At 45.5% G+C, this 26,277-nt stretch overlaps 1 protein-coding gene across 2 annotated transcripts in view; it reads left to right on the top strand.

Annotated features, from left to right (window-relative positions):
• The window catches only part of LOC120918715 (NXPE family member 2-like), a 65,015-nt gene extending 40,257 nt beyond the window's left edge, over positions 1-24,758 (top strand). For both annotated transcript variants that reach the window (XM_040330426.1, XM_040330425.1), the window contains one exon: positions 24,119-24,758. In XM_040330426.1, the coding sequence (XP_040186360.1) occupies positions 24,119-24,654 (536 nt within the window). In that variant the 3' untranslated portion in view covers positions 24,655-24,758. The remainder of the gene's footprint in view (positions 1-24,118) is intronic.
• The last annotated feature ends 1,519 nt before the right edge of the window (positions 24,759-26,277 follow it).

Raw genomic sequence — 26,277 nt, 5'->3', positions numbered from 1 at the left:
ATCCCATAGACTTTTAAAGGGTGGCTTTTGAATTTGCCGCGAACACCCCAAATTGTTCGCTGTTCGGCGAACGTCTGAACATAAAGCTCCTCCCTACAATTAAGCAGCAGATAATCCCATGTGGACTGTGCACTGCCTGTTCTGTAGGGCTATATACAGAAAATCACCACCTCTGGAGAAACCAAGCCCTTTGCCTGATATTCCAGTTGTATAGCCAGCACAATCCAGCACAATCCATGCAGCGACGCTCCTTGAGGAAAACTACCTTCCTTTGTTCTTTCCAGAAATAGACCCGAATAGGCAGTCAGAAACTTTGAATTAGTATGTAGTTTGCAAGTAGAGATGAATAGAACACCCCTCAGTTTGGTTTGCACCAGAACACTTGAACATCGCAAAAATTTTGACCTGAACTGCGAACCCCATTGAAGTCTATAAAACCCAACTTGAAAAATCAAAAGTCCCCATTTTGAAGGCTTTTATGCAAGTTATTGGCCAAAAAAAGGATATGGGGCTCAGCTACTGCCATAGGGGACACGTACCACTGCAAAAAAAAAACGTTAAAAAAAGATCGATTTAAAGGAGCACTGATTTTCATGAGGCTTAAAGGGAATAAATAAAAATGATAAATTCCTTTAAATATAGTGCCTTGGGGGTGCCCTTAGTCTGCCTGTAATGTGGTGCACCTGTACCATGTATAGAACCTGCTGCAGCAAAACTGACATTAAGCCTGGGTTCACACTATTGCGATGTGGAAACCAGAGCGATTCCAGTGCTGCTTCCCGCATCGAATCCCCCTCGCAGGCAGTTCACACTGCCCTCTGTGAACCGCTGCGGGTGTCAATATAAAGTTAATGTCATCCACAGATCGGTTCAGTGTTAGAATTGTGAACTGTGAATTCAGACACTTCAGCAGGTTCCTGTATGGTTGAATTCACATTGCACAAATATTGCATGTGATCGGCACCGCATTGCGGTGTGAATCACATACGATGTCTGTGTTTGCAATAGTGTGAACCTAGGCTTAAAGAAAAAAATTACATTTAAATAGATTTTTCCTGCAAGCTTTCTTTATTTAGTAAACAATGGCTTGGGGAACGAGTATGAAGAGGCCACAATTTATTGCACTAAGAACAAGATTAGAGATTTTTGGGGTTAATTCTGGTGTCTCTTTGGCAGACTTTGAATGGAAATAACAAAGTTTTGCACCACAGCCTTTATGTAAAGAGGCCAAATTATAGTACACTCAGGCAAGATTAATTTCTAGAGGTACTCTTGAATCCAGCATTTAGATGCAAGGCTTCATCCAATTAGGGCCCTAGAATTCACTGTGAAGCATGCAGTGTTTTGTGGGGCGCTCGGCGGGCAAACATCCCGCTGAGTGCCCTGCAAATTCGGGTGTTCGCCGAACAGGCGATATTTGTGCCAAACTTTTGCGTGGCCTAAACAGTTCTTCCAACACTATTTGCAAGCAAAATTGTAATGTTTTGACAATATCTAGTGGATGAATCCTGTCACTTTTCACCAAATTAACAGTAGGAAGAACTACTTCTTGGTTCTCATAAAACACTGAAGCCACCTGATCCAGATAAAAAGATCCCTTTGTCCAAATGCCCCCAGTCTCAGAAACTCTCTTGACTAAGTTTTTTTTTTTCACAATCAAAGGTTTTATTGAAGCTTATTACAGTAACAAGTTATGCAAGTGTGACATAGAAATTCGTACAATCAAAGCTTGAACATAAAAAGTACTTATACTTTAAAAGTATCATAGAAGAGGGTTGGAATGGGGAAGGAGAATAGGGTGAAGGGGTGGGATAGGTTAGGGGGAAGGGAAGGGGGGTCGTAGCTTCCTAAAGGAGCAGGAAAAAGTAAAATTATCACCATTCTATCATTTGGGAAACATTGTATGAGAAGGATTAATATGGAACAGGTGTAGAATAAAAGGAGATAGTACTGTCTATTTGGTGTCTATTCACCTTAAACACTTTACTTGTTAATTAAAGAATTGTGTATTAAGTGACTGGTATTCAGAGGAGTATAAGAAAGAAACCCATGCCCGCCAGGTCTCAATAAAACTTGTGCTGTTCTCTCTCTTCATGGCCCCTATTTCTTCCATTTTGTATATGTGGTTTACTCTATCTAACCATTCTGTGATTTTGGGAGCATATCTGGACTTCCAATGGAGAGGAATGAGTGTTTTAGCTGATAATAAGAGATGTCTAGTGAAAGATACCTTGTATCTGCTTATGGGGAGGGTGTTGACGTTGATCAGGCAGGCAGCTGCGGTAAGCTCTAATTTGGTTTCTGTGATGGCTATCCATTTCCTGACTTCGTCCCAGTATTTAAGTATTTGTGGACACTCCCACCATATATGAAGGAATGTGCCAGTTTCATTGCCGCAACGCCAGCATAGGTCTGAGGATGTGGGGGACCATCTCCTGGCTCTCTGGGGTGTGATATACCACTGTGTGAGAATTTTATAAGAAATCTCCTGATATTTTGAGCTCAAGGAGCATTTGTGAGTCATAATACGAGCCTTTTCCCATTGTTTAATCGAAATCGTAGCATTTAAATCACTTTCCCATTTACCTTTATGTTTTAAATCATCCGGATGCTGAGCCTGGTTTAACCAGAAATAGGCCAGGGAAGTGGTATTTGCTACCGGGGACCTCTTGAAGCAGAGATTCTCAATGGGAGACATTGGGAGGCAGTATGATGACCTATATTTGCTATTAATCAAGAAATCCTTCAATTGTATGTAAAACCAAAAGCCAGGAAACGGTCCGTCCCAGTCCACCTGCAAATCGTCAAAAGTTTTGACCTTCGAGTTTATCAGACATTGAGAAGCCGTGCAGGGTTGGGCGTTCTTCAGGTGTAGGCCTGGAACAAAGTCAGGGTTATTGGTAATTGGGGTTAGGGGAGCAGGTATTGAGGAGAGGTTATGTTTGCCCGCTATTTTATGCCAAGTGTTAAGACTGTTTGCCACAAAAGGATGTGTCAGCTTTTTATCTATTTTGGAGTGTGTTGACCAAGGATAAAAAAGTAGGCTAGTCGGTGTTAAGTCTTGTTCGAGTTGGATCCAATCCTTATTCTGGCCATGGCAGTGCCAATCGATTATTCTTGTAATGTGGGAAGCTTGATAATATTTCTTAAAATCAGGTAATCCGATTCCTCCTCTGCATTTGGGTAGGGTCAATAAATTAAATTAAATTCTTGTTTTTTTATCTGCCCACAAAACTGTCTTTGTGCTCTAAGCAGGCTGTTAAAAAAGACCTCCGGGATTGAAAAGGGCATTGAAAAGATAAGCAGTCTTGGTAGGACTGTCATCTTCAAGATTGAAGCTCTGCCAAACCACGAGAAGGTCTTGGAGGACCACTTTCGTAGATCACTAATCAGTGTTGAAAGTAGAGGTTTATAGTTATAGTGGTAGAGCGAATCTAGATTATGAATCAGGTATATTCCTAGGTATTTCAACTTGTTTTGTTCCCATCTGTAATTATAATTGTCCTTCATTAATTTTAATTGGTTTGGTGGGAGGTTAATGTTTAGAGCTTCAGATTTAGATTGGTTAATTTTAAAATTGGAGATAAAGACAAAAGTTTCAAAAAGTTTTTTAAGGTTAGGAATTGATAGGTAAGGTTGTGAAAGAAAAAACAAAAGATCGTCTGCGTATGCCGCTACTTTATATTCTCTCTTTCCAACCAAGAATCCTCTAATGTTGTTACAAAGATTTATTTTCCTAATCAGTGGTTCCAGAGAAATAATAAAAAGCAGGGGGGAGAGGGGGCAGCCCTGGCGCGTGCCATTCTGGATTTTAATAGGGTCAGAAAAAGTATTGTTGACTTTGATTTTAGCCTGGGGGTTTCGATAGAGAGCTGAGATCCAGGATAGCATATTGCCATTTAATCCAATATGGGAACAAGTGGCCATCATGTAATCCAAGGAGACCCTATCAAAGGCCTTCTCGGCGTCAGAAGAGAGCAGAAGGCCTGTCGCTTTGGAGTTACGGGAGAAATTTATTAAATTTAATGCTTTATTTATATTATCACAGGCTTCCCTACCTGGCATAAAACCTACTTGTTCCGGGCCGATAATTTTCGAATTACAATCTCTTGGCTAATATTTTGACTAAGAGTTTCAGGTCGATATTTAATAGGGAAATGGGTCTATAGTTTAAGCAATTTGTATGGTCTTTTTCCGGTTTGGGTATTACTGCAATATGTGCCATGAGAAAAGAATCAGAGTTGTGTTTGTTTTTGGCTAGAAAATTAAATGCAGACAGGAGGGGTTTTACAAGAAGAGGCGTGTAGGTTTTGTAATATTGAGAGGTGAAGCCATCTGGCCCAGGACTTTTCCCAGTCTTGAGATCCTTGATAGCTTCTAGTATTTCAGTGGTGGATATGGGTTCTTCTAATTTAATCGTGTCTGCCTGAGGGAGTGTAGGAATTTTGCTCTCAGATAGAAATTCAGAGATTGTTTCTCACTTTGTAGACGGCAGATGTGTAGGTTTGTGCTGTTCTGGTAGATTGTACAATTTGGAGTAGAACTTATGAAAGAGGTCTTCTATGTCTGTGGGGTTGTATCTGGAAATTCCATCTTTGCCCCGTAAGGCATGGATGTGTCCTGCCATAGTCGTGTCTTTGAGCGCTTTGGCTAGCAATTTCCCGCTCTTATCCCCGTGTTCAAAATAGATGCCTTTTTTGAAGAAGAGTGCCTTTCTAGCTTTAAGATCGAGTGTAAATTTAAGGGAGTCCCTGCAGCGTGTTAGTTCTTCTTCTACATTTAATGAGAGGGATTGTTTGTGTAGCGACTCCAGTTTAGCTATTTGTGAGGTCAGTCTAACGATTTCTTTCTCTCTCTCTCTTTTTTCTTCCTTGCACCCCATTTCATAAATTCTCCCCTTATCACACTCTTGTGGGCCTCCCAATTATTTAAGGGGTTGGTATCTGCGTCGACATTGGATTTAAAGTAATTGTTAATTGTGTCATGAATTTCGTCTTTTACAGTTTGGTCAGTTAGGAGTGCTGCATTGAGTCTCCAATTAAAGGATGATTGCTTGGGAGGATCAAATTTCAAGGAGACAGCTGTGGGAGCGTGGTCTGATAGGGAGATAATGCCGATCTCGGCCGTTTGTAAATTGCATAAATCCATTTGTGTGATAAGATTAAGGTCAACCCGTGAGTAGCGTTTATGTGGAGAGGAGAAGAAAGTATAGTCCCTCTCGGTGGTGTGAATGGCCCTTCAGGTGTCTATTAGGGAGAAGGAACTCAGGAGTGTTTTTATGCGTTTAAGGATCCTGTATGTTACGACAGTGTGATCTGTGGATGTGTCCTTGAGGTGGGAGAGGGGTATGTTGAAGTCTCCTCCCAGAATCACACAGCCTTCTGCAAACCATTTCAATTTGTCTATTAGCTTGCGGCAAAATGTGATGTGAGCTCTATTCGGGAAATACACATTAGCCAGTGTTATAGGGGAGCCTGCCCATTCGCCTTTGAGGAAAAGGTACCGACCTTCAGGATCAGCAAGTTGCTGTTTGACTACAAAGGGAGAATCTTTATTGATTAAAACCGAGACACCCTTTGTTTTGGCTAAGGGGTTAGTGGCATGATACATTTTAGTAAATATGTTATCTGAGAATTTGGGGACATGTTTGCTTTTGAAGTGTGTTTCTTGTAGAAACACTATTGATGGCCAAACTTTTTTAAGTTCTCTTAGTAGTTTAGACCTCTTTTCAGGAATATTGAGGCCATTGATGTTATGAGAAATCAAGGTAGGGGATTTCCCTAAAAAGGCGTAAGCCATGTTGTAGCCTAATTAAGTTTTTCAAGAGAGAATAGAATCCTAGCACGATTTATCCAAAAGAGTACCAAAGTATAATTTGCTCCAAAGCTTTGTAATGAGTGGAATAGGGGGGAAAGGGAAAAAGGAGGAGGATGAAAATGTAGGGAGTAAGGGGGGGGGGGAGTGGTTGAGTGGTTGCTCAAATCTCACCTAGAAGGTGGTGAGCAGATAATTAGCCTGTAAGACAAGGCTCTAACTTCAACTCTTAGGGGTAAGTGGGAGGCACTACAGCGCAGCTCCTGCAGCGAAGTGGTCGCTGCCAAAATTGAGGTGTAATAAGTGTAACATGTGTAGAGATCTGTCTCGAATAAAACTGAGATGTAACTGAGAAACCCGGGGAATTTGTATACAAGAACAACATAGTATAATCTTAAACCGTCAAACTTGAAATAACAGTAATCGTAGTTGGCGAAAAATAATAATTTCTACCATATAAGTCACAGAAAATGAGAGTTAACAAGTATCTGCACCAAATAAAACTCTAATCCCCACAACACGTGCGATATGGGTATAAAACCATCTCACACGGGGCAGATAGGAGGGGCAAAAAAAATGGGGGGGTGAAGGGTTCCTTTATTGAGAATATTAAAACATCCAGTCGCAATCAGCCATCTATAGTGATGGGATAGCTTTTGGATGTGAATGTAATATAACATCAGTTGATGATTGTTTGTTAATGGGTTCCTCTGATTTGGGTGAGTAAAGCTGTGGTCTAGATTGGTACTTGGCGCCCAAGGTAATTATTGTTACATTTCCAGGGTAAAACCACTTAAAGCGGTAGTAAACTCAAACATGTAATTACTAAATCGCCATATATAGCTTAAGTTAGGTATTTTCAATCAAAGTTACATATATAGTATGCCAAAAAAAACGTCTTACTTGTTTCAATATACGTTTTTGTGAACACTCCTGCTTGTACCTCCCCGCCGCCATTTCTACTGCTGTCTTCCATGCCTATACAGTGATATATTTCCGCCCTCAGTATGTAGCTGTGGCTATAATCCCGCGCGTGCGCATGATTTCCTGAAGCCGAGCCGCGTCTCTCCACAACCCCTCCGACGTAGCGAGTCACATGGGGTCAAGGCTCAGCTTCTTAATAGAAGTATCGCGGGATGTCGGGGCTGACGTCACCATAAGGAAATGACGCAGCCCCGACATAAACAGATTTTTAGCCGGCAGAGGCTCTGCTTGCCGAATTTAACGGGGATCCGGCGCATGCGCGGTACGCGTCCCCACTCGTCAATCTAGCTGTAACTTCAGAAGCAGGCAGGTAAGGAAAAAAATATAAAATGTCAATCGGTTTACAAGGATGAAATGCACAATTACATTGAAAGTGAATATTTTGACTTTACAACCACTTTAACTATTATCTGACCTTCTCAGACCTTAAAAATTTGCAAGGTAACTACCCTTTCTGTCTTTCAGATCAGTTTTTCACACAGAGGTTAAGATAATATTTATATTAGCATAACAGGGTTGCGAAAGGATTACCCAGTAGAGGAGTGTGTGGTTAAAGCTGTCTGCCACAATATACTACAGATACAATGAGGTCATGGCATCCGGGGAGATAGAAGAGCAGATGCGGAAGGACCGTCTATCTCGGCTGTTCTCCATCCCCGACTAGAGTGGACCCCTGTAATGAGCGGGAAGGGAAAAAAAAACACACAACACCTCGGGGGAGAGCAAGGGAGGGAGACATTAGGCAATATAATTACTTACAAGATGAGATTCGATCAGGCCTTTAATGAATCATATTTACTTGTTTGATGACCTTGTGAAAATGTAGAACAGAGTTCGTAAGTTAGGATTGCGAAAGATAGATCATAAAGTCCCGCCAGTTGTCTTTGGTTAACTGTAAAGGAAAGTGTTAGTATCTCACGACATATTTCAGAAAGGTCAACCTTACAATTGTCTCAATTGTTCCCAACTTGTCAACTTGAAAGTGTAAAAAAAAAAAGGGAGAAAAAAGAAAAACAGTTCTCATAAGGTATGCTGGCTAGAGAAGTCTCATCTCTGACAATTGTAAAGAAGTCTCTGCCCCCTTACCCTCTTTCCCGGGGGTAGGGTATTACAAATCGACTAGGATGTAATACAGAGTTTACAAGCTGGAGTCCTCAAGCTGATATTCCCGGATGAGAATCCGTGCCATATATGTCGGAACCAAAAATCTGTATCGGCTTGAGTCACAGAAGAGAGAAAAAAAGGGGGGGTAGTGAGTGAGTGAGGGGGGGAGGAAGATGAGGTGTTTCATGGTGCATCCAACACAATTGATCATTTAAGCCTTGGGCTTTTGGCGCCCCTGGAGGATGAGGGTGAATCAAAATTGCTCCTGGCGGAATTTCTGTGATTTTTCCCTTGTTGGAAGGGCGAGCGGTTGAGTGATGATCCCTGACCAAATTGAGGATTATTGATTTCAGGAGGGAGCAAAAATTCTGCATACCAGTCTGGGAGTTCCACTGGTGCTATTTGTAGCTGCCTGTAGTTCGAAGGGGAACTTCCATCTGTAATTGATGCCTTTCTCTCTCAGAACTGCCAGAAGGGGTCTCAGTGCCTGTCTGTTCTTTAGTGTGATAGGGGACAAATCTTGGAATAATTGAATTGAGGCATCGTTGAACCGAATTTGATCATTAGCTCTTGCTTTTTGTAGAACCTCCTCCTTCAAGCCAAAGTTAGGCAGGCAGCAAATGATGTCTCTGGGAGGATTGTCTTCAGGAGCCCTTGGTCTGAGGGCCCTATGAGCTCTATCAAATTCTATGGGAGATTGATCAGGTCATTCAAGCAGGTTATTAAAGATGGAGGTTAGTGTTGGTCTGATTTGGTCAGGGAGAACAGACTCTGGTACACCTCTAACTCTGATATTGTGCCTCCTTCCTCGATTATCTAAATCTTCTAAGTGTCTATTCATGTCAATCAGATGCTGGGAATGTCGTCTAATCTGATCAAAGCTCTATCCCTCCTTTTGCCTGCGTGTTCCCTCACGGCCATTTGTTCAGAAAGTTTTAACAATTCTGTTTTAATGTCAGTAATGGCAGATGCGAATGAACGCTTGATGTCAGCTGCAATGTCCGTCATAATAGCATAGGTCAAAGGTCTGTCCTTATCAGTGTTACCCGCCATTGAGTCCTCTGATGGGGGTACTTATACCTCATCATCCTCAATATCATCTTCCATTTTGAGTCTGTGTGTTGTCGCCATCTTGGAATTTCTCCCCCCTCCGCCGCATCTGTATTTACTGAGATTTGCTGGTGAGGTTTTTCTTTTAGGAGTTACCAAAGAACAGGGGATGTGACTGTGTGTCCCCATCCTTAGTTGTGTGGACATATTCGTCTAACATGCGGTTTCTTTTCAGGTCCCAGGTCTCTCAGCACCCCAGTATGCAATCACACAATAGCCATCTGCGCTGTGCACCAAGCCACTCTCCCAAAGTCACAAAATTGCAGCAACAGAATTGCAGCGAGTGCACCTAACAGTACCGATCCAATATCACATTAAAGATCTGTCTGTGTGGGGGCTGAGAGGGCCTCACTGCTTTGCTGCTTCACTTGGCAGCTGGGGCAATATAGGTCACATGCCAGAGGGGCAAGTCTGCGAGGATGTACTGCCCCGTGAAGCCCAGGCACTTTCCTTTAGTTTTGAGGGGGTACTAGCACTCTGCCAGGGGGCTGTAGGGTGAAGGGAGAGCAGTTAGGCCCGAGGTGTAACAAGATGGCGCCGCTCACCTTTGTGTCTAGTGGCCGACCAGCCTAGGATGTCTCCTCTGGTGTGTGGGCCTCCTCCGTTATGGTCCGTCGGCTCCTGAGGGTCATCTGCAAGTGCCTCACTGCTCCCCGGCCTCGGTACACGAGCGTGGCAGGATCCGAGGCTTTGCAAGCCTCAGGGTGTCAGGCGGCTCGGCCACAGCTCCCGGATCTCTGTCCTGCCTGGGGCTCCTGCTCCGGTCCGTGGGTCACCTCCGATCTGGCCCCCCAGTCCAGGCACTCTGATACCGGACTGTCCCCGGGCCTCCACCTGCAGCCGCGAAACTCAAGCGCGGTGGATCCGGAGGCTCCGTAGGCCCCAAGATGGCAGTGGTGTGCTCGTTGATGGAGCCGGCCGCGAGATACACCGCGGGGTGTGCGGGTGGACAGCAGCCGACCTACAGGTATGAGTCCCTTCGGTGGGTCCCCCGCAGCCGGACCGAGTATGTAGCTGTGTTTGGGATCGCAGTATAGCCACAGATGGCAGCGGATTAGGCCCGAGAGAGCGGAGCTTATCCAGTCTGCGTCCTTCCCTGCTCGCTGCCAGGACACGCCCCCTCGACTAAGTTAACAGCCACCAGGAATGCTATCCTGATGGACTTAAAGGAAAACATTTTTTTTCATAATAAGCATCCTTTACCTGCAGACATTCCTCTTTTCACTTCCTCATTGTTCGTTTTTGCTCAGAAGTTGCTCTATTTCTTCTCTGTTCTGTTCACTTCCCGCTTGTCTGATTTTACTCACCACCGTGAAGGGAGGCTTTACTGCGGTGGTCAGTGACGTGTTTGCCCCCTCCTGGGAACTACATCTGTGCGTCAGGACACTCTCTACGTGTTAGAGACTTCAAGGAGGTGTGAATTACTGGGCGTGCCGCAATTCATACTGGGAAATGTAGTTCTTACATGAACGAGCACCGCAAACCAGGAAGTGAATGAGAGAACAGAAACTAGAACGCCAGAGGTGATATAGATGAAGGAATTTAATAGGTATTTACTTGTTTTTTAACAGAATCATTACACTATTCTGTCTGTCTACCTTGCAGACATTAATTTTAGGCAAAACATTTTTTTTCCTTTACAACTCCTTTAATCAAGATGGACTGGTAGTGGTCAAAGCTAGCACTATAAGCTGAAGACAAGCCCGTTTAGAAGTTCTCAGTATTCTCTGATATCTAAGCTGATTTGCACCCTTTATCTGCTTGCCGACCAGCCGCCACAGTTTTACAGCGGCAGGTCGGCTCTGATGGGCGAGAGCACGTAGCTATACGTCACCTTGCCCAGCAGCCAATAGGGGCGCGCGCGCCCCCCGCTCGTCCATGCCCGGTGGTTGCGATCACCGCCGGGCACCCGCGACCACTCGTTACAGAGAGAAGATTGGGAGCTGTGTGTGTAAACACACAGCTCCCGGTCAGACCCGAAATTACTCCCTGTGCCGCCGCAAGGCCGGGTCCTTCAATGCCGCCCCCCCCACCACACACGCACACACACACAGGGGCCAAGTGATATAGCCGCCAAATGTATCACGGGAGCGCGCCCACAAGAACTAACCCATATGCGAGAGAGCTCGCATGAAGGGGGTTAGTTCTTGCGAGAAGGAGCCGAGACAGCCACCGATCCCCCATCACAGATTCCCCCCATCAAGAAGCCCCCATATAAGGTCATCCATCACAAAGCCCCCCCATAAAAGATCCCCCATCACAGACTCATCTATTATTACAATGTAATATAAAATTAATAGTTCAACTAACCATAATGCAGAATGAGTGGGAGGCCTGATGTCACTGTCCCCAGCCAGCGGAGTGCTTCCTTACATCTCAGGTGTCACTGTCCCCAGCGGAGTGCTCCTTACATCTCAGGTGTCACTGTCCCCAGCGGAGTGTTTCCTTACATCTCAGGTGTCACTGTCCCCAGCGGAGTGTTTCCTTACATCTCAGGTGTCACTGTCCCCAGCGGAGTGTTTCCTTACATCTCAGGTGTCACTGTCCCCAGCAGAGTGCTTCCTTACATCTCAGGTGTCACTGTCCCCAGCCAGCGGAGTGCTTCCTTACATCTCAGGTGTCACTGTCCCCAGCCAGCGGTGTGCTTCCTTACATCTCAGGTGTCACTGTCCCCAGCCAGCGGAGTGCTTCCTTACACACACACTGACCTACCTGACTCCTATAAATTCCTGCACTACTCACCTCACCCACCCCCTCCCCCCCACACACTGACCTACCTGACTCCTATAAATTTCTGCACTACTCACCTCACCCCCCCCCCCCCCATCCCCCCACACACAGCTTGATGTAGAGAGGGAGGATCCATTCTCCTCCTTTCCTCTGCATCTTTGACCATCTCAGACATCCGGAGTCTCCTCAGCGCTGGGTGCTTGGTGTCCCCACCGGCCGGGAGGTCAGCTGACCTCTCAATGCTCCCATCCCCCTCTCCCTGCTGCACTCACACACAGACACACAGACACAGCGCCGCTCCAGAGGGACAGGCTGGAGCAAAGGAGTCCCAGAGCAGCGCTGTGAAATTTTACTGTAAAGAGAGGGGGGGAAGTACTCGGCGGCGAAAAATAGCTACAGTGCCTAAATAACAAGTGCCGCCGCCCGCGGGGGGCCATGTTAGTGCGGAGGGGGGAGTGAAAGCCAAAAAGTCGCCGCAGGAGCGGTGCCGCCCCTTCAACCACTGCCGCCCCGAGGCCTGGCCTCGGTGGCCTTGTAGGAAATCCGGCCCTGCTCCCGGTCCTGTCAGAGGAGAAATGCCTGACCGTCTGTTCATACAATGTATGAACAGCGATCAGTTATTTCCCCTAGTGATTCCACCCCCCCTACAGTTAGAACACACCCAGGGAACATACTTAACCCCTTCCCCACCCCCTAGTGTTAACTCCTTCCCTGCCAGTGGCATTTTTATAGTAATCAATGCATTTTTATAGCACTGATCGCTATAAAAATGTCAATGGTCCCAAAAATGTGTCAAAAGTGTCTGAAGTGTCCGCCATACTGTTGCAGTACCGAAAAAAAATCGATGATCGCCGCCATTACTAGTAAAAAAAATATATATTAATAAAAATGCCATAAAACTATCCCCTATTTTGTAAACGCTATAACTTTTGCGCAAACCAATCAATAAACGCTTATTGCGATTTTTTTTCTCGAAAAATATGTAGAAGAATACGTATCGGCCTAAACTGAGGAAAAAATAATTTTTTTATATATTTTTGGGGGATATTTATTATAGCAAAAATTTAAAAATATTATTTTCTTTCAAAATTGGCACTCTATTTTTGTTTATAGCGCAAAAACTAAAAACCGCAGAGGTGATCAAATACCACCAAAAGAAAGCTCTATTTGTGGGAAAAAAAGGACGCCAATTTTGTTTGGGAGCCACATTGCACGACCGCGCAATTGTCAGTTAAAGCAACGCAGTGCCGAAAAAAGTGGTCTGGTCTTTGACCAGCAATATGGTCCGGGGCTTAAGTGGTTAAGAACTATGGCCCAGATTCACAAAAGAGATACGACGGCGTATCTCCTGATACGCCGTCGTATCTCTGTTTTAGGGTCTTCCTAACTATGCGACTGATTCATAGAATCAGTTACGCATAGTTAGCCCTAAGATCCGACAGGTGTAATTGAATTACACTGTAGGATCTTAGGATGCAATACCTCGGCCGCCGCTGGGGGGAGTTTGCGTCGTAAACCAGCGTCGGGTATGCAAATTAGTAGTTACGGCGATCCACAACGGTTTTTCGCGTTCACTACGTCGCTGCTAGTCTAGTTTCCCGTCGCAAAGTTAGTCGTCGTTTTAGCTGCCCTAACTTTACACAGCACACGTATGTGCTGTATAAAGTATGGCCGTCGTTCCCGCGTCAAAATTTTCAAATTTGTTGTTCTTGCGTAAGACGTCCGGGAATACGCCAGTACGCTACGCATGTCGCCGTTCGAAAAAATGACGTCACTTCGCGCAAAGCACGGCGAGAATTTCAAAACAGAGCATGCGCAGTAGGTCCAGCGCAGGAGTGCGCCTAATTTAAATGGCACACGCCCCTTTGAATTACGCGGGCTTACGCCGGAGGCCGCCAGCGTAAGTTTTCATGCAAGTGCTTGGTAATTCAGGCACTTGCGATGAAAACTTGCGGTGGTGTAACGTATCTACGATACGTTACGCCGCCGCAGTTCTATGTGAATCTGGGCCAGAGCCACCAAGGGATGATTTGCTCAGAATATACTTACACTGGCGAAGGCTGAAAGTGTAGAGACTTGGGGCCAGATTCTCATAGAATCGGCGTTGGCGTAGTGTAAGCCATTTACACCACACCACCGCAACTTACTGGAGCAAGTGCCGTATTCTCCAAGCACTTGCTCCGTAATTTGCGGCGGCGTAGGGTAAATGGCCCGGCGTATGGCCGCGTAATTCAAAGGGGGCGGCTTGTATTTAAATTAAGCGCGTCCCCGCGCCGATCGAACTGCACATGCGCCGGGCGGAAAAATAGCCCAGTGCGCATGCTCCAGATCACGACGGAAAACGTCAATGACGCCGACGTGAGCGTCATTGACGTAAAGTCGTATTCGCGAACGACTTAGTAAAACGACGTAACCGACCGAAAAAGACGACGCTGACCCGACGCCATACTTAAAGGAACACTAAAGGTACAATTTTTTTTTTTTTTAAATAACATACATGTTATACTTACCTCCACTGTGCAGATCGTTTTGCACAGAGTGACCCGGATCCGTGTCTTCTGGGGTCCCTCGGCGGCTGTCTCGGCTCCTCCTCGCAAAAGCTTTCCACGTTCATGCGAGCTCCCTCGCATGGTGGAAAGCTTTTGCGAGCGCGCTCCCGTGATACAGCAGCGGCCATAGCCGCCGACTGTATCACTCGGCCCCGCCCCCCGGCGCGCCGCGTCATCCGCTGTGATTGACAGCAGCGCCAGCCAATGGCTGCGCTGCTATCAATCCGCCCAGCCTAGCCAATCAACGGCCAGGCTGGGAACCGAGCAGGATGACACGCACGCGCCCGGGACTTTCGAACGGTGAGGTAAGTAAAACGGGGGCTCGGGGGGGGGGGGGGGCGGTGCTGTCAGATGTTTTTTTACCTTAATGCATAGGATGCATTAAGGTAAAAAAACTTTTACTTTTACAACCCCTTTAACATGGCATACGGCGGACTGGCGTAAGGTTACCCCTCATATAGCAGGGGTAACCTTACGCTTACGGAAACGACGTAAACGACGACGACGCGGCGCAAATTCGTTCGGGAATCGGCGTATCAGGCTCATTTGCATAGTCAAATGAGAACTGAACGTAAACGCCACCTAGCGGCCAGTGTCGAATTACATCTAAGATCCAACGGTGTAAGTGACTTACACCTGTCGGATCTACGCCGTATCTATGCGTAAATGATTCTAGGAATCATACGCATAAATACCCGGGGGCAAAAACAGAGATACGACGGTGTATCCTGAGATACACCGTTGTAACTCTTCTGAGAATCTGGCCCAGGCATCCTAAGAAGCTGACACTTACCTCAGTATCCAAGCCAGTAAGCCAATATCAAAGAATGTTGTGGACCTGATAGTTAGAACAGGGAATATCAGAAACAGTTACAGATTTGATTAATATTGACCAGATCGTGTTGTAGACTTGTGCTAGTGCTCACTATCCTGGAACTCATTAATATGACCATGATTTTTGAGGAAAAGGCTATGAGTGCTAACCCTTCCCTCTGAAGAACCAGGCCATCAACTGGAAGAGAGCTGGACATGGGTGTTATATGGAAGCATGTGGCAAGAGATTCTATCTGAGAGGTAAAGGTATCTGATTCTGATAACTGAATTTCAGTAGAAGAGTGAAATAGTTTAGACCACTGACCACAGTCTCCTGAGAAACTTGAAGATGATGTAGACTGACAGAAAAACATATGCATCTAGCAGCTTTTTTAGTCCTATAGACTTGTAAAGGGAGAAAAACAAGAAAAAACAATGTGTTCTTCACATTTTTTCAGTGGTTGTATTGAACTGTATCAGGTTGCTATAGTTTTGTAGTGGGCTGACAGCTAGTGGTGGTTTAGGGTCACTGCAACTGTGATTTGTCATCTCTCTCTCTCCTCCCCTCCTGTTTAGTGATATTTAGTTTAGTCTTGGCTTGACCATCCTTGTTGCTCCTTCACAGAACAGAACTTAGAAAAGTAATTGTCTTCTTATAAGTCAAAATACTGGAAAACATCTTCTGTACTGCAGTTATGTCAAGTAAAATTGTGTTGGTTTTAACGTCAGTGTTTTATTGAAGAGTTAAACTGCTTGTGAGTTATGAATGGTGCCAAATCAATAGGTGACCATACTGTTTAGACAGAATTACTGGGTATGTCAATTAGTGATGGACGAACATCTGACGGGGCGGTTCGCGAATGCTAACCGCAAACCTTCTCAAATGTTTGCGAACCGTAAGTTCTCGGCGGGCCCCATTGACTTTAATGGCAGGCAAACATTAAAAATCTGCAGGTCATATTTTCAGCCACAAAATATTTACTAGCTGTGCACAAATAGTGCCACAACATGGACACTGACCTACCAGAAGTATTAAGCGAAAAACCGGATACAGAAGTGTCGGCCATTACAGGCCCCAAAAATTAGCCCACAGGCGTTCACCTGACAGCAGACAACTTTGTATTCTGTGGCTGGAGGTACATTAAGCTATTCACCGGATACAGAAGTAAGTGTCTGCCATTACAGGCCCTAAAAATTAGCCCACAGGCGTTCACCTGACAGCAAACAACTTTGTATTCTGTGGCTGGTGGTACATTAGGCATTCACAGGATAAATAAGTGCAGGCCCCAAAATTAGGCATTCAACAGACATAAAAGGCCTTTTATGCCGCTGTATTTACCTAAGACAGGGACCATGAATTGTTATGGGTGGTGGCAGATATTTGTGGCCTGTCATGAGGAATTTGAATCAAACATGGTCTACTGGTCACATGTGTTGAATTCCTCTGAGATCCATGCCTCATTCATTTTTAGAAATGTGAGGTAGTCAAAACTGTTGTGAGCTAGGCAAGTGCGATTATCGGTCACGACCCACCCCTGCTGCGCTGAACGTCCTTTCGGATAGGACACTGGACGAGGGGCAAGCCAACAGTTCCATTGCAAATTGTGCAAGGTCTGGCCAGAGGTCAAGCCTGCCCACCCAGTAGTCCAGGGGTTCATCACTTCTCAGTGCGTCCACATCGGCCGTTAACCTGATGTAGTCGGACACCTGTCGGTCTAGGCGTTCCCTGATGCTGGAACCCGGAGGACAGCTGTTGATGGGTCAGCTGAAAGAATGATCTCATATCATTAGTGACCAACACATCTTCAAACCGCCCTCTTCTTGCAGGCGCTGTTGGATTGGTACCCGCAACTGTTTCTCTGTGAGTGGAAATTCCTCTGCCAGCGGACGCAAAAGCAGAATGCAGCATTTCTCGAAGCAAGGCCTGGAAGTGCTGCATTCTGATAGCCCTCTGTGATGGTGGTAACATTTCCGCCATGTTTTGTTTGTACCGGGGGTCTAAGTACGTTGCCACCCAGTACTGGTCCTTGCCCTTTATGCTTTTTATGCAGGGGTCCTTCTTAAAACACTGGAGCATGAAGGCCCCCATTTGCACTAAACTGGAAGTGGTGTAGTGGCCTGGCTCCTGCTCATCATCCAGGATAATGTCGTCCTCATTCTCCTCCCCCACCCACAGACAACACCAAGGATCCCAGAAAGGTTTAAAGCATGCTTTTCTTGCTCCTCCTCATCCGCCCACCATCCTCCTGACTCCTCTTCAGACTCCCGTTGTTGACTTGTCTCAGGTGGAGTAGCCCCCCCTGGGAATTCATCCAGCATTGAGACTTCCTCATCTTCCTGCTCCTGCTCCTCGACGGCTTGATCAATGACACAACGCAATGCACACTCCAGAAAAAAGGCGTAAGGTACGATGTCACTGATGGCACCCTGGCTGCGACTGACCAGTTTGGTGATCTCATCAAATGGCCGCAGAAGTCTGCATGAGTCGCGCATGAGCAGCCACTGGCGCGGTAAAAAAAAACAAGCTCCCAGAAACTGTCCTGCCGCAGAGTTCGTACAGGTAGTGTACGTTTCTGCTGGAGCAGCCTATCGAGCATATACAAGGTTGAGATCCATCGCGTCAGGCAGTCACAAATAAGACGTCTGACGGGCAGGTTGTATCGCCGCTCAATGTCAGCAAGGCGAGCCATGGCCGTGTAAGATCTTCTGAAATGGGCAGAGATTTTCCTGGCCTGCCGCAAGATGTCCTGGACCCCAGGGTATTTGGCAACAAATCGCTGCACGACCAAGTTCAGGACTTGTGCCATGCATGGCACGTGTGTAATTTTGCCCTGTTTCAGCAGATTGGCCCGTTGTCGCACACCACTTTACCAACTGTCAAATTGAGCGGTGTTAGCCACTTATCTGCCTGTGAATGCAAAGCTGAAAGGAGTGCAAGACCACACTGGCTCTTGTCTTCCAGGCACAACAGACGCAGCACAGAATGGCTACGTCTCACCTGGCATGTCGAATAGGTTCTGGGGATCTTGGGCGGCACAGTGGAAGAGACGGTAGCATTGGAAAAGGAGGAGTCAGCCGAGGAGGAGAGGGAGGATGGAGTAGGAGGAGGAGAAGAAGAGGCATGCCTGCATGCAATCCGTGGTGGTAATACCAAATCTACATGGGTGCCACGGGTTACATGCTTGACGGCCATCATAAGGTTCACCCAGTGGGCAGTAAAAGTTATATACCTTACCTGCCCGTGTTTGCTAGACCACGTGTCTGTGGTCAGATGTATCTTGGCACTGACACTGTGTGCCAGAGATACATTCACTTGCCGCTGAACATGGCCATATAGCTCTGGGATTCCCTTCTGTGAGAAATATTTCCGTCCTGGGACCTTCCATTGTGGTGTTTCAATGGCCACAAATTTTCGAAAGGCCTCCGAGTCCACCAGTTTATATGGCAGTAGTTGGCGGGCTATCAGTTCCGACAAGCCAGCGGTCAACCGTTGGGCAAGAGGGTTATCCGGCGTCATCGTTTTTGTTACGATCGAACATTTGGGCCACGGATGCCTGCCTTTTTGCAGAAAAACGTAAGGATGGCATGATGGAAGGTGAAGTGGAGGACAATTGTGAGTATAGAGGAGAAGGAGAAGGAGAAGAGGCTGGACGGTGAGAGCCTGAAGTGTGGCTTTGTGGGTTCTGATGGCGTTGCTCCCACTGGGCTCGGTGATGGGAGGCCAGGTGCCTTCTTAAGGCGGTCGTCCCTAGGTGAGTGTTGGGCTTACCGCTTCTTATGAGTTGACTGCAAAGGATGCAGATGGCAACACTATTGTCAGCAGAGGACACGTTAAAAAAAGCCCACACTGCGGAGCCATGGGCCGGCGTCCTTGGAGCGCCAGATGTGACCGTATATGGTTGATGGCTCGCTCCCGATACATTAGGAGTCTGGTTTGTCCCTCCTGTGCAATGTAAGTTCGGCCTGCTTTTTCTCCCTATCTGCTGGTCCATCTCTCCCTCTGAACTCCCCTCCTCTTCCTCTCTTGTGGGCACCACGTGACGTCACATTCCCCATCACTAACATTAGAGATCTCGGAGTAGGCAGCAACAGCAGGGACCAACCTCCTTGGGCTGATCTAGGTACTGTCGTCAGACTGCTGAGTGGCGGCTGTTGCTACCTCCTCTTCCTAAACCAATGCCAAGAATGGCTGCGCATCGGAAATGTCTTCTGATGGATCGGAAAATAATTCCTGTGACTCAAGCGGAGGGTATATGGTGGTGATGGTGTTGGTGGTGAGCCACTCAAGCAAGTCTGGTGCGTCCTTTGACTTAATCGAACGCACCTTGTGCCACTTCCCACTTTGGCTCCGGCCTGGTGCTCTTGCCCTACCCCTACCACCCCTGCGGAAGGGCCTGCCTCTTCCTCTGCCTGTCATTTTTTAAATGACCCTGTGACAAAAGTCTCTAGAGAAGCGCAGTGAATGTGGAAGAAAGTATATAACACCCCACTTCAATCTGTCGTTTTGGGGGGCCACTGGTTTATCGCACCAGTTATAAAACTTTTTTTTCAGGAAATGTTGTCACTGTGTGGAGCAGAGGTAACGCAGCGAAAGAGGCACAAATTCTGCAGTACCTAAATACACCACCAGTCACAATGTTGCACAATACAAATCCACTATAATATGCTTTCTATATTAGAAAGTACATTATAAGTGTATTACACCCCTATATACTGCACACCAAACAATAGTACTCCTATACCAGTCCTTAAAAGGACTTTTGTGGACCCGTTAGGTAACGATTTGTGTCACTAGTACTACAGCCTGTCCCTGCTCCACACAGCACAGCAACCTCTCCCTACACTGACAAACAGCAGAATGTAAAATGGCCACCAGATCAGGTCTATTTATAAGGTAGGGGGTATGTCCATGTGCTGAAATGTCTCATTTGGCTGTCCTGTACCACCTGATGGATGTGTTATGGGTCAAAGTTCTTCTCAAAGTTCAGTAAACCGCGAACGAACAAAGTTTGCCGCGAAAAGACCGCCGGGCGAACCGCCAGGCCATCTTTAAAGTCAATGTATTAAGTGCCATTTGAAAGAGAACCTGCATAGAAATATAATTTAACACATAAATGGACACAAATTTATCAACTGAATAACACAATAAAAAACACAATTTAAAAAAAAAAGGCATGCTTACCAACAAGGTTTATTATACAACACCCTTAGACCCGGTTCACACTGGGGCGGCACGACTTTGGGGGCGAATCGGCAAGGTGACCTGAAGACAACTTCAGAGGCGACTTGCAAAATGACTTCTGTATAGAAGTCAATGCAAGTCGCCCCGAGCCGCCCCCAAAGTCGTACAAGAACCTTTTTCTAAGTCAGAGCGACTTACGTCGCTCCTATTAGAACGGTTCTATTGAATAGAACGGGACGCGACTTGTCAGGCGGCTGAGTCGCCTGACGAGTCGCTCCAGTGTGAACCGGATCTTATATTCACCTTGTTTTCACTCTCTGTACTTTCTCCTCTATAGCAGCCAAAACTAAAATCAACAGTGTCAGCAACCAGAGGCAGAGGTGTCAGTGATCAAGTCTTGCATTTGGCCACTAGGCCCAAACACTGTTATAGGGAAGACACATACTCAAACATACCCAGAAGCACCAGTTAGTGTTGGAGTGCTAACCGAAAAGTTGGTGGGGGCTATGCAGAGGTGCTTTCTCTTGCCCTGCATCCACAAATTGACAGCTAGGGATTATACTTTAACCAATTAAGACCCGGACCTTTATGCAGGTAAAGGACCTGGCCAGTTTTTGCGATTCGGCACTGCGTCGCTTTAACTGACAATTGCGTGGTCATGCGCGGTCATGCGACGTTGCTCCCAAACAAAGTTGGCGTCCTTTTTTTCCCACAAATAGAGTTTTATTTGATCACCTGCGGTTTTTATTTTTTGCGCTTTAAACAAAAATAGAGCGAAATTTTTGAAAAAAAATGCAATATTTTTTACTTTTTGCTATAATAAATATCCCCCAAAAATATATAAAAAAACGTTATTTTTTCCTCAGTTTAGGCCGATACGTATTCTTCTACCTATTTTTGGTAAAAAAAATCGCAATAAGCGTTTATCGATTGGTTTGCGCAAAATTGATAGCGTTTACAAAATAGGGGATAGTTTTATTGCATTTTTTTTTTTTTACTACTAATGGCGGCAATCAGTGATTTTTTTTTGTGACTGCAACATTATGGCGGACACATCGAAAAATTTTGACACATTTTTGGGACCATTGTCACTTTCACTGCAAAAAATGCTATAAAAATGCATTGTTTTCTGTGAAAATGACAATTGCAGTTTGGGAGTTAACCACTAGGGGGCGCTGAAGAGGTTAAGTGTGACCTCATATGTGTTTCTAACGGTAGGGGGGTGGGTCTCGGACGTGTGACGTCATTGATCGCCTTTCCCTATATCAGGGAACAGATGATCAATGACAGCCCCACAGTGAAGAACGGGGAAGCTGTGTTTACACACAGCTCTCCCTGTTCTTCAGCTCCGGGGACCGATCGCGGGACTCCGGCGGCGATCGGGTCTGCGGGTACCGCGGCCACGGTCCACGGCTGGGCACTTAAAGAGGACGTACAGGTTTGTGCTTGTGCTCAGCCGTGCCATTCTGCCGACGTATATGTGCAGGAGGCGGTCCTTAACTGGTTAACCCCTTAAGCCCCGGACCAATATGCTGGCTAAAGACCCAAGGGGTTTTTACAGTTCGGGACTGCGTTGCTTTAACAGACAATTGCGCGGTCGTGCGACGTGGCTCCCAAACAAAATTGGCGTCCTTTTTCCCCCACAAATAGAGCTTTCTTTTGGTGGTATTTGATCACCTCTGCGGTTTTTATTTTTTGCACTATAAACAAAAATAGAGCGACAATTTAAAAAAAATGCAATATTTTTTACTTTTTGCTGTAATAAATATCCCCCAAAAACATATATAAAAAATGTTTTTTTCCTCAGTTTAGGCCGATACGTATTCTTCTACCTATTTTTGGTAAAAAAAAAATCGCAATAATCGTTTATCGGTTGGTTTGCGCAAAATTTATAGCGTTTACAAAATAGGGGATAGTTTTTTTGCATTTTTATTTTTTTTACTAGTAATGGCGGCGATCAGCGTTTTTTTTCGTGACTGCGACATTATGGCGGACACTTCGGACAATTTTGACACATTTTTGGGACCATTGTCATTTTCACAGCAAAAAATGCATTTAAATTGCATTCTTTATTGTGAAAATGACAGTTGCAGTTTGGGAGTTAAACACAGGGGGCGCTGTAACATTTAGGGATCACTGTGTATGTGTTTACTAGTGTAGGGGGGTGTGGTTGTAGGACTGACACCATCGATCGAGTCTTCCATATAAAAGGGATCACTCGATCGATGCGCCGCCACAGTGAAGCATGGGGAAGCCGTGTTTACACACGGCTCTCCCCGTTCTTCAGCTCCGGGGAGCGATCGCGACGGAGCGGCTATAAACAAATAGCCGCGCCGTCTTCCCAGATCGCTCCCCGAGCGGACCCGACCTCCGCATGTACCGGGGGGGGGGTCCCGATCGGACACCCCACCCACGTCTAGCAGAGGACGTACAGGTACGTGATTGTGCCTGTCCGTGCCATTCTGCCGACGTAAATGTACATGAGGAGGTCGGGAAGTGGTTAAGGAGTGAGGTGTTAGGTTAGGTGTTAAATCAGTTTAAGCATTAAATGTAATGCCCTGTACACACGATCGGTTCATCCGATGAAAACGGACCGATGGATTTTTTCATCAGATATCCGATGAAGCTGACTTTTATCAGTCTTGCCTACACACCATCAGTTAAAAATTTGATCGTATCCAACGCGGTGACGTAAAACACAACGCGTGCAGAGAAAAATGAAGTTCAATGCTTCCGAGCATGCGTCGACTTGATTCTGAGCATGCATGGATTTTTGACCGATGAATTTCCCCACAGACAATCGTTTTTTTAACCATCAGAAAATTTTAAAAACAGGTTCTATTTTTTTTCACCGATGGGAAAAAAAACAATGGGGCCCACACACGATCGGTTCGTCCGATGAAAACGGTCCATCGGACCGTTTTCATCAGATGAACCGATCGTGTGTACAGGGCATAAGGGTTTGGATGAGAGTGTTGGGGGAAAGGTGAGCAATAATTTTGGGTATTAAATTAAAAACCATGGTCAGCTCATATATGGCAGATTACAGGTGGGGATGTAGTGCTGTTTATTGGCACTGAAAGCCCTGCATGAGATTGTATGTATAAATTACAATTTACAAATTGCTTAGCAATTGAGCAGAAAGTATTTATTGACTTGAAGTATCTATTCTGAGTTAAAGCGGATGTCCGCTGAAAAAAAAAATGTTAAAAACCAGCAGCTACAAATACTGCAGCTGCTGACTTTTAATATTAGGACACTTACCTGTCCTGGAGTCCAGCGCCGTCCGCAGCAGAGGACGAGCGATCGCTCGTCACTCTGCTGCCCCCCCCCCAGCCATCCTTGGTGAGGGAACCAGGAAGTGAAGTGCTTCGGCTTCACTGCCCAGTTCTCTACGGCGCATGCGCGAGTCGCACTACGCCTGCCGATTGGCTCCCGTTGTGTACTGGGAGCCGAGTGTTCCCAGAACACAACGTGGGGGGGAGGTGACGTCATGCCTGCAGTCTGCCCGAGACTGTGTAGACAGGTATCTGCACCCCCCTCCCCCTGAAAGGTGTCAAATGTGACACCGGAGGGGGGGAGGGTTCCGATCAGCGGGAGTTCCACTTTAGGGTGGAGCTCCGCTTTAACTGCTTTTTTTGCTTTAAATTACTGTTCTTGTTGAGTATTTATACAGTGATTTTGATACTTCTTCTCACAAAAGGTTTGGAAACTAGTCTTCTGCTTAACAATAAATCAAGAATTGGATTTTTGTCAAATCTGTAAAAAAGGACTAATAAAAAATATAATTTTTTAAATATATAACCATTTTCTTTTTGATCTTTTTTAACAGATCTTAAATCTTTTAACACCCACAATCCTGGTGTTCATAAGAGTTTTATTGTATTCAATTTACAAAACAACATCTACATTCAGTCGAAGAAACATGGACATCCATTTGTAACTTTGAGCTTCTACAGTGTCAAAGATCATGCCTACATCGCCAATGAACTTGACCGGCTTGCTGGTGGCTCCAACACAATTGTTGTGTTATCTGTAGGACAGCACTTCCGGCCCTTTCCTTTTCCCCTGTTCATCAAAAGACTTCTTAACATACGAAGGGCCATAGAGAGCCTGTTTTTACGAAGTCCAGATACAAAAGTCATTATAAAGTCTGAGAACACCAGGGAGATTAAGCCTGATGTGGAGCGATTCAGTGACTTTCATGGGTATATTCAGTACCTCTTAGTAAAGGACATCTTCAGTGGACTTAATGTTGGGATGGTAGATGCTTGGGACATGACCACAGCATTTGGCTCTAGAAATGTCCATCCAGGGGAGGATATTATTAAGAATCAGATCAACTTATTTTTGTCTTATATCTGTTAAATATTTTTTTAAATATATGTTTACATTTATTGTACTTTTAATATGAAATCATTTTATATTAGCGTTAAACCCTTACAAACAATAAAATACCCAGTTATATTGTATGTGTATTAGGGGTCGACCGATTATTGGAGCGATATTCTCCAATAATAATTTTTCAAATAATCGGTATCAGTCAGAAACGTACTGATATTGCCGATCAATTATCTCTACTGCAGATATGCACTACAGTTAGGTCACAAAAAAAGTGGAATGTTATACAAGTTGGACACACCAAAAATTCTACACCAATGGCAATAAAATAGGAACCATGGGCCAGATTCACATAGAATTGCGGCCGTGTAATGTAACCCGTTTACGTTACACCGCCGCAAGTTTTCAGTGTTAGTGCCCGATCCACAAAGCACTTACCTGTAAACTTGCGGCGGTGTATCGTAAACACGTCCGGCGCAAGCCCGCCCAATTCAAATGGGGCGGGTACCATTTAAATTAGGCGCGCTGCCGCGCCGGACGTACTGCGCGTGCTCCGTTCGCAATTTTCCCGACGTGCTTTGCACAAAATTACGGCGGCGTGACGTGTTTGTGAATCGCGACGTGCGTAACGTACTTACGCCGAAAAAAAAAAATCAAAAGCGACGCGGGAACGACGGGCATACTTTAACATGGTGGAGTAATTTTACACCATGTTAAAGTACCCCTAATTTTGCGACGGGAAACTAAGCCTTGCGCCGACGTAACGACGGGAAAAAACCTTTGTGGATCACCGTAACTGCTAATTTGCATACCCGACGCTGGAATACGACGCAAACTCCACCCAGCGGCGAGGTACTGCATCCTAAGATCCGACGGTGTAAGTTAATTACACCTGTCGGATCTTAGGGCTATCTATGCGGAACTGATTCTATGAATCAGTCGCATAGATAGAACAACAGATACGACGGTGTATCAGGAGATACGCCGTCCTATCTGTTCTGTGAATCTGGCCCCATGTTCTTTCATCCCTAAGCAACCCACTTTTTCTCTCAAACTAGGTCTTATACATGCGCATCAAATCCTCTGCACATCCTAGATGAATTACAACATGATCTTGCGAAACTGTACTCAAAATCACCAACAGAATATCCATAAACCTAAAGAAATTTAAAAATAAAATCATATAAATTGTAAGATTGGGGTGATCAGACTCCAGCGGTAGGTGCGTTTTTAGTGAGTACACCAGTCCAGAACTGAATTTTTAAGGGCCTGGTAGGCCACTTTTATTTAAAAGCACAAAAAGTTCATAAATACATCAGTAGCCCTCACATGGTGGTTTTACCATTACTGTATCTTGCATACTCAATACTTTAGCCTCCTGGCTTTCATTCTTGCCATCCGGCTGTTTCAGGCCTTTAGCCTAGGCCTTAGGTCTTAGGTGAGTAAAAAATTGGGGTAGTGGCGCTGATGGTCAGTGGTATATGCAATTAAAAAAATAAACTTAAGAAGTCCGTTTATAACAAGTCCTTGGGGTGTTTTTAGTAAACGTTTAAAGACAGGGGGGGAATGCTGTCCTATATGGAGCTGATGATTCGAATCTATAATCCTGGGCAAGCCTTTCAACACGGGGGAGATGAGAGCAGAACTCCA

Source organism: Rana temporaria, chromosome 12 (assembly GCF_905171775.1).
Source record: "Rana temporaria chromosome 12, aRanTem1.1, whole genome shotgun sequence".
Classification (NCBI taxonomy): domain Eukaryota; kingdom Metazoa; phylum Chordata; class Amphibia; order Anura; family Ranidae; genus Rana; species Rana temporaria.
Note: the sequence above shows the minus strand (reverse complement) of the source record. Positions and strands in the feature narration are given on the sequence as shown.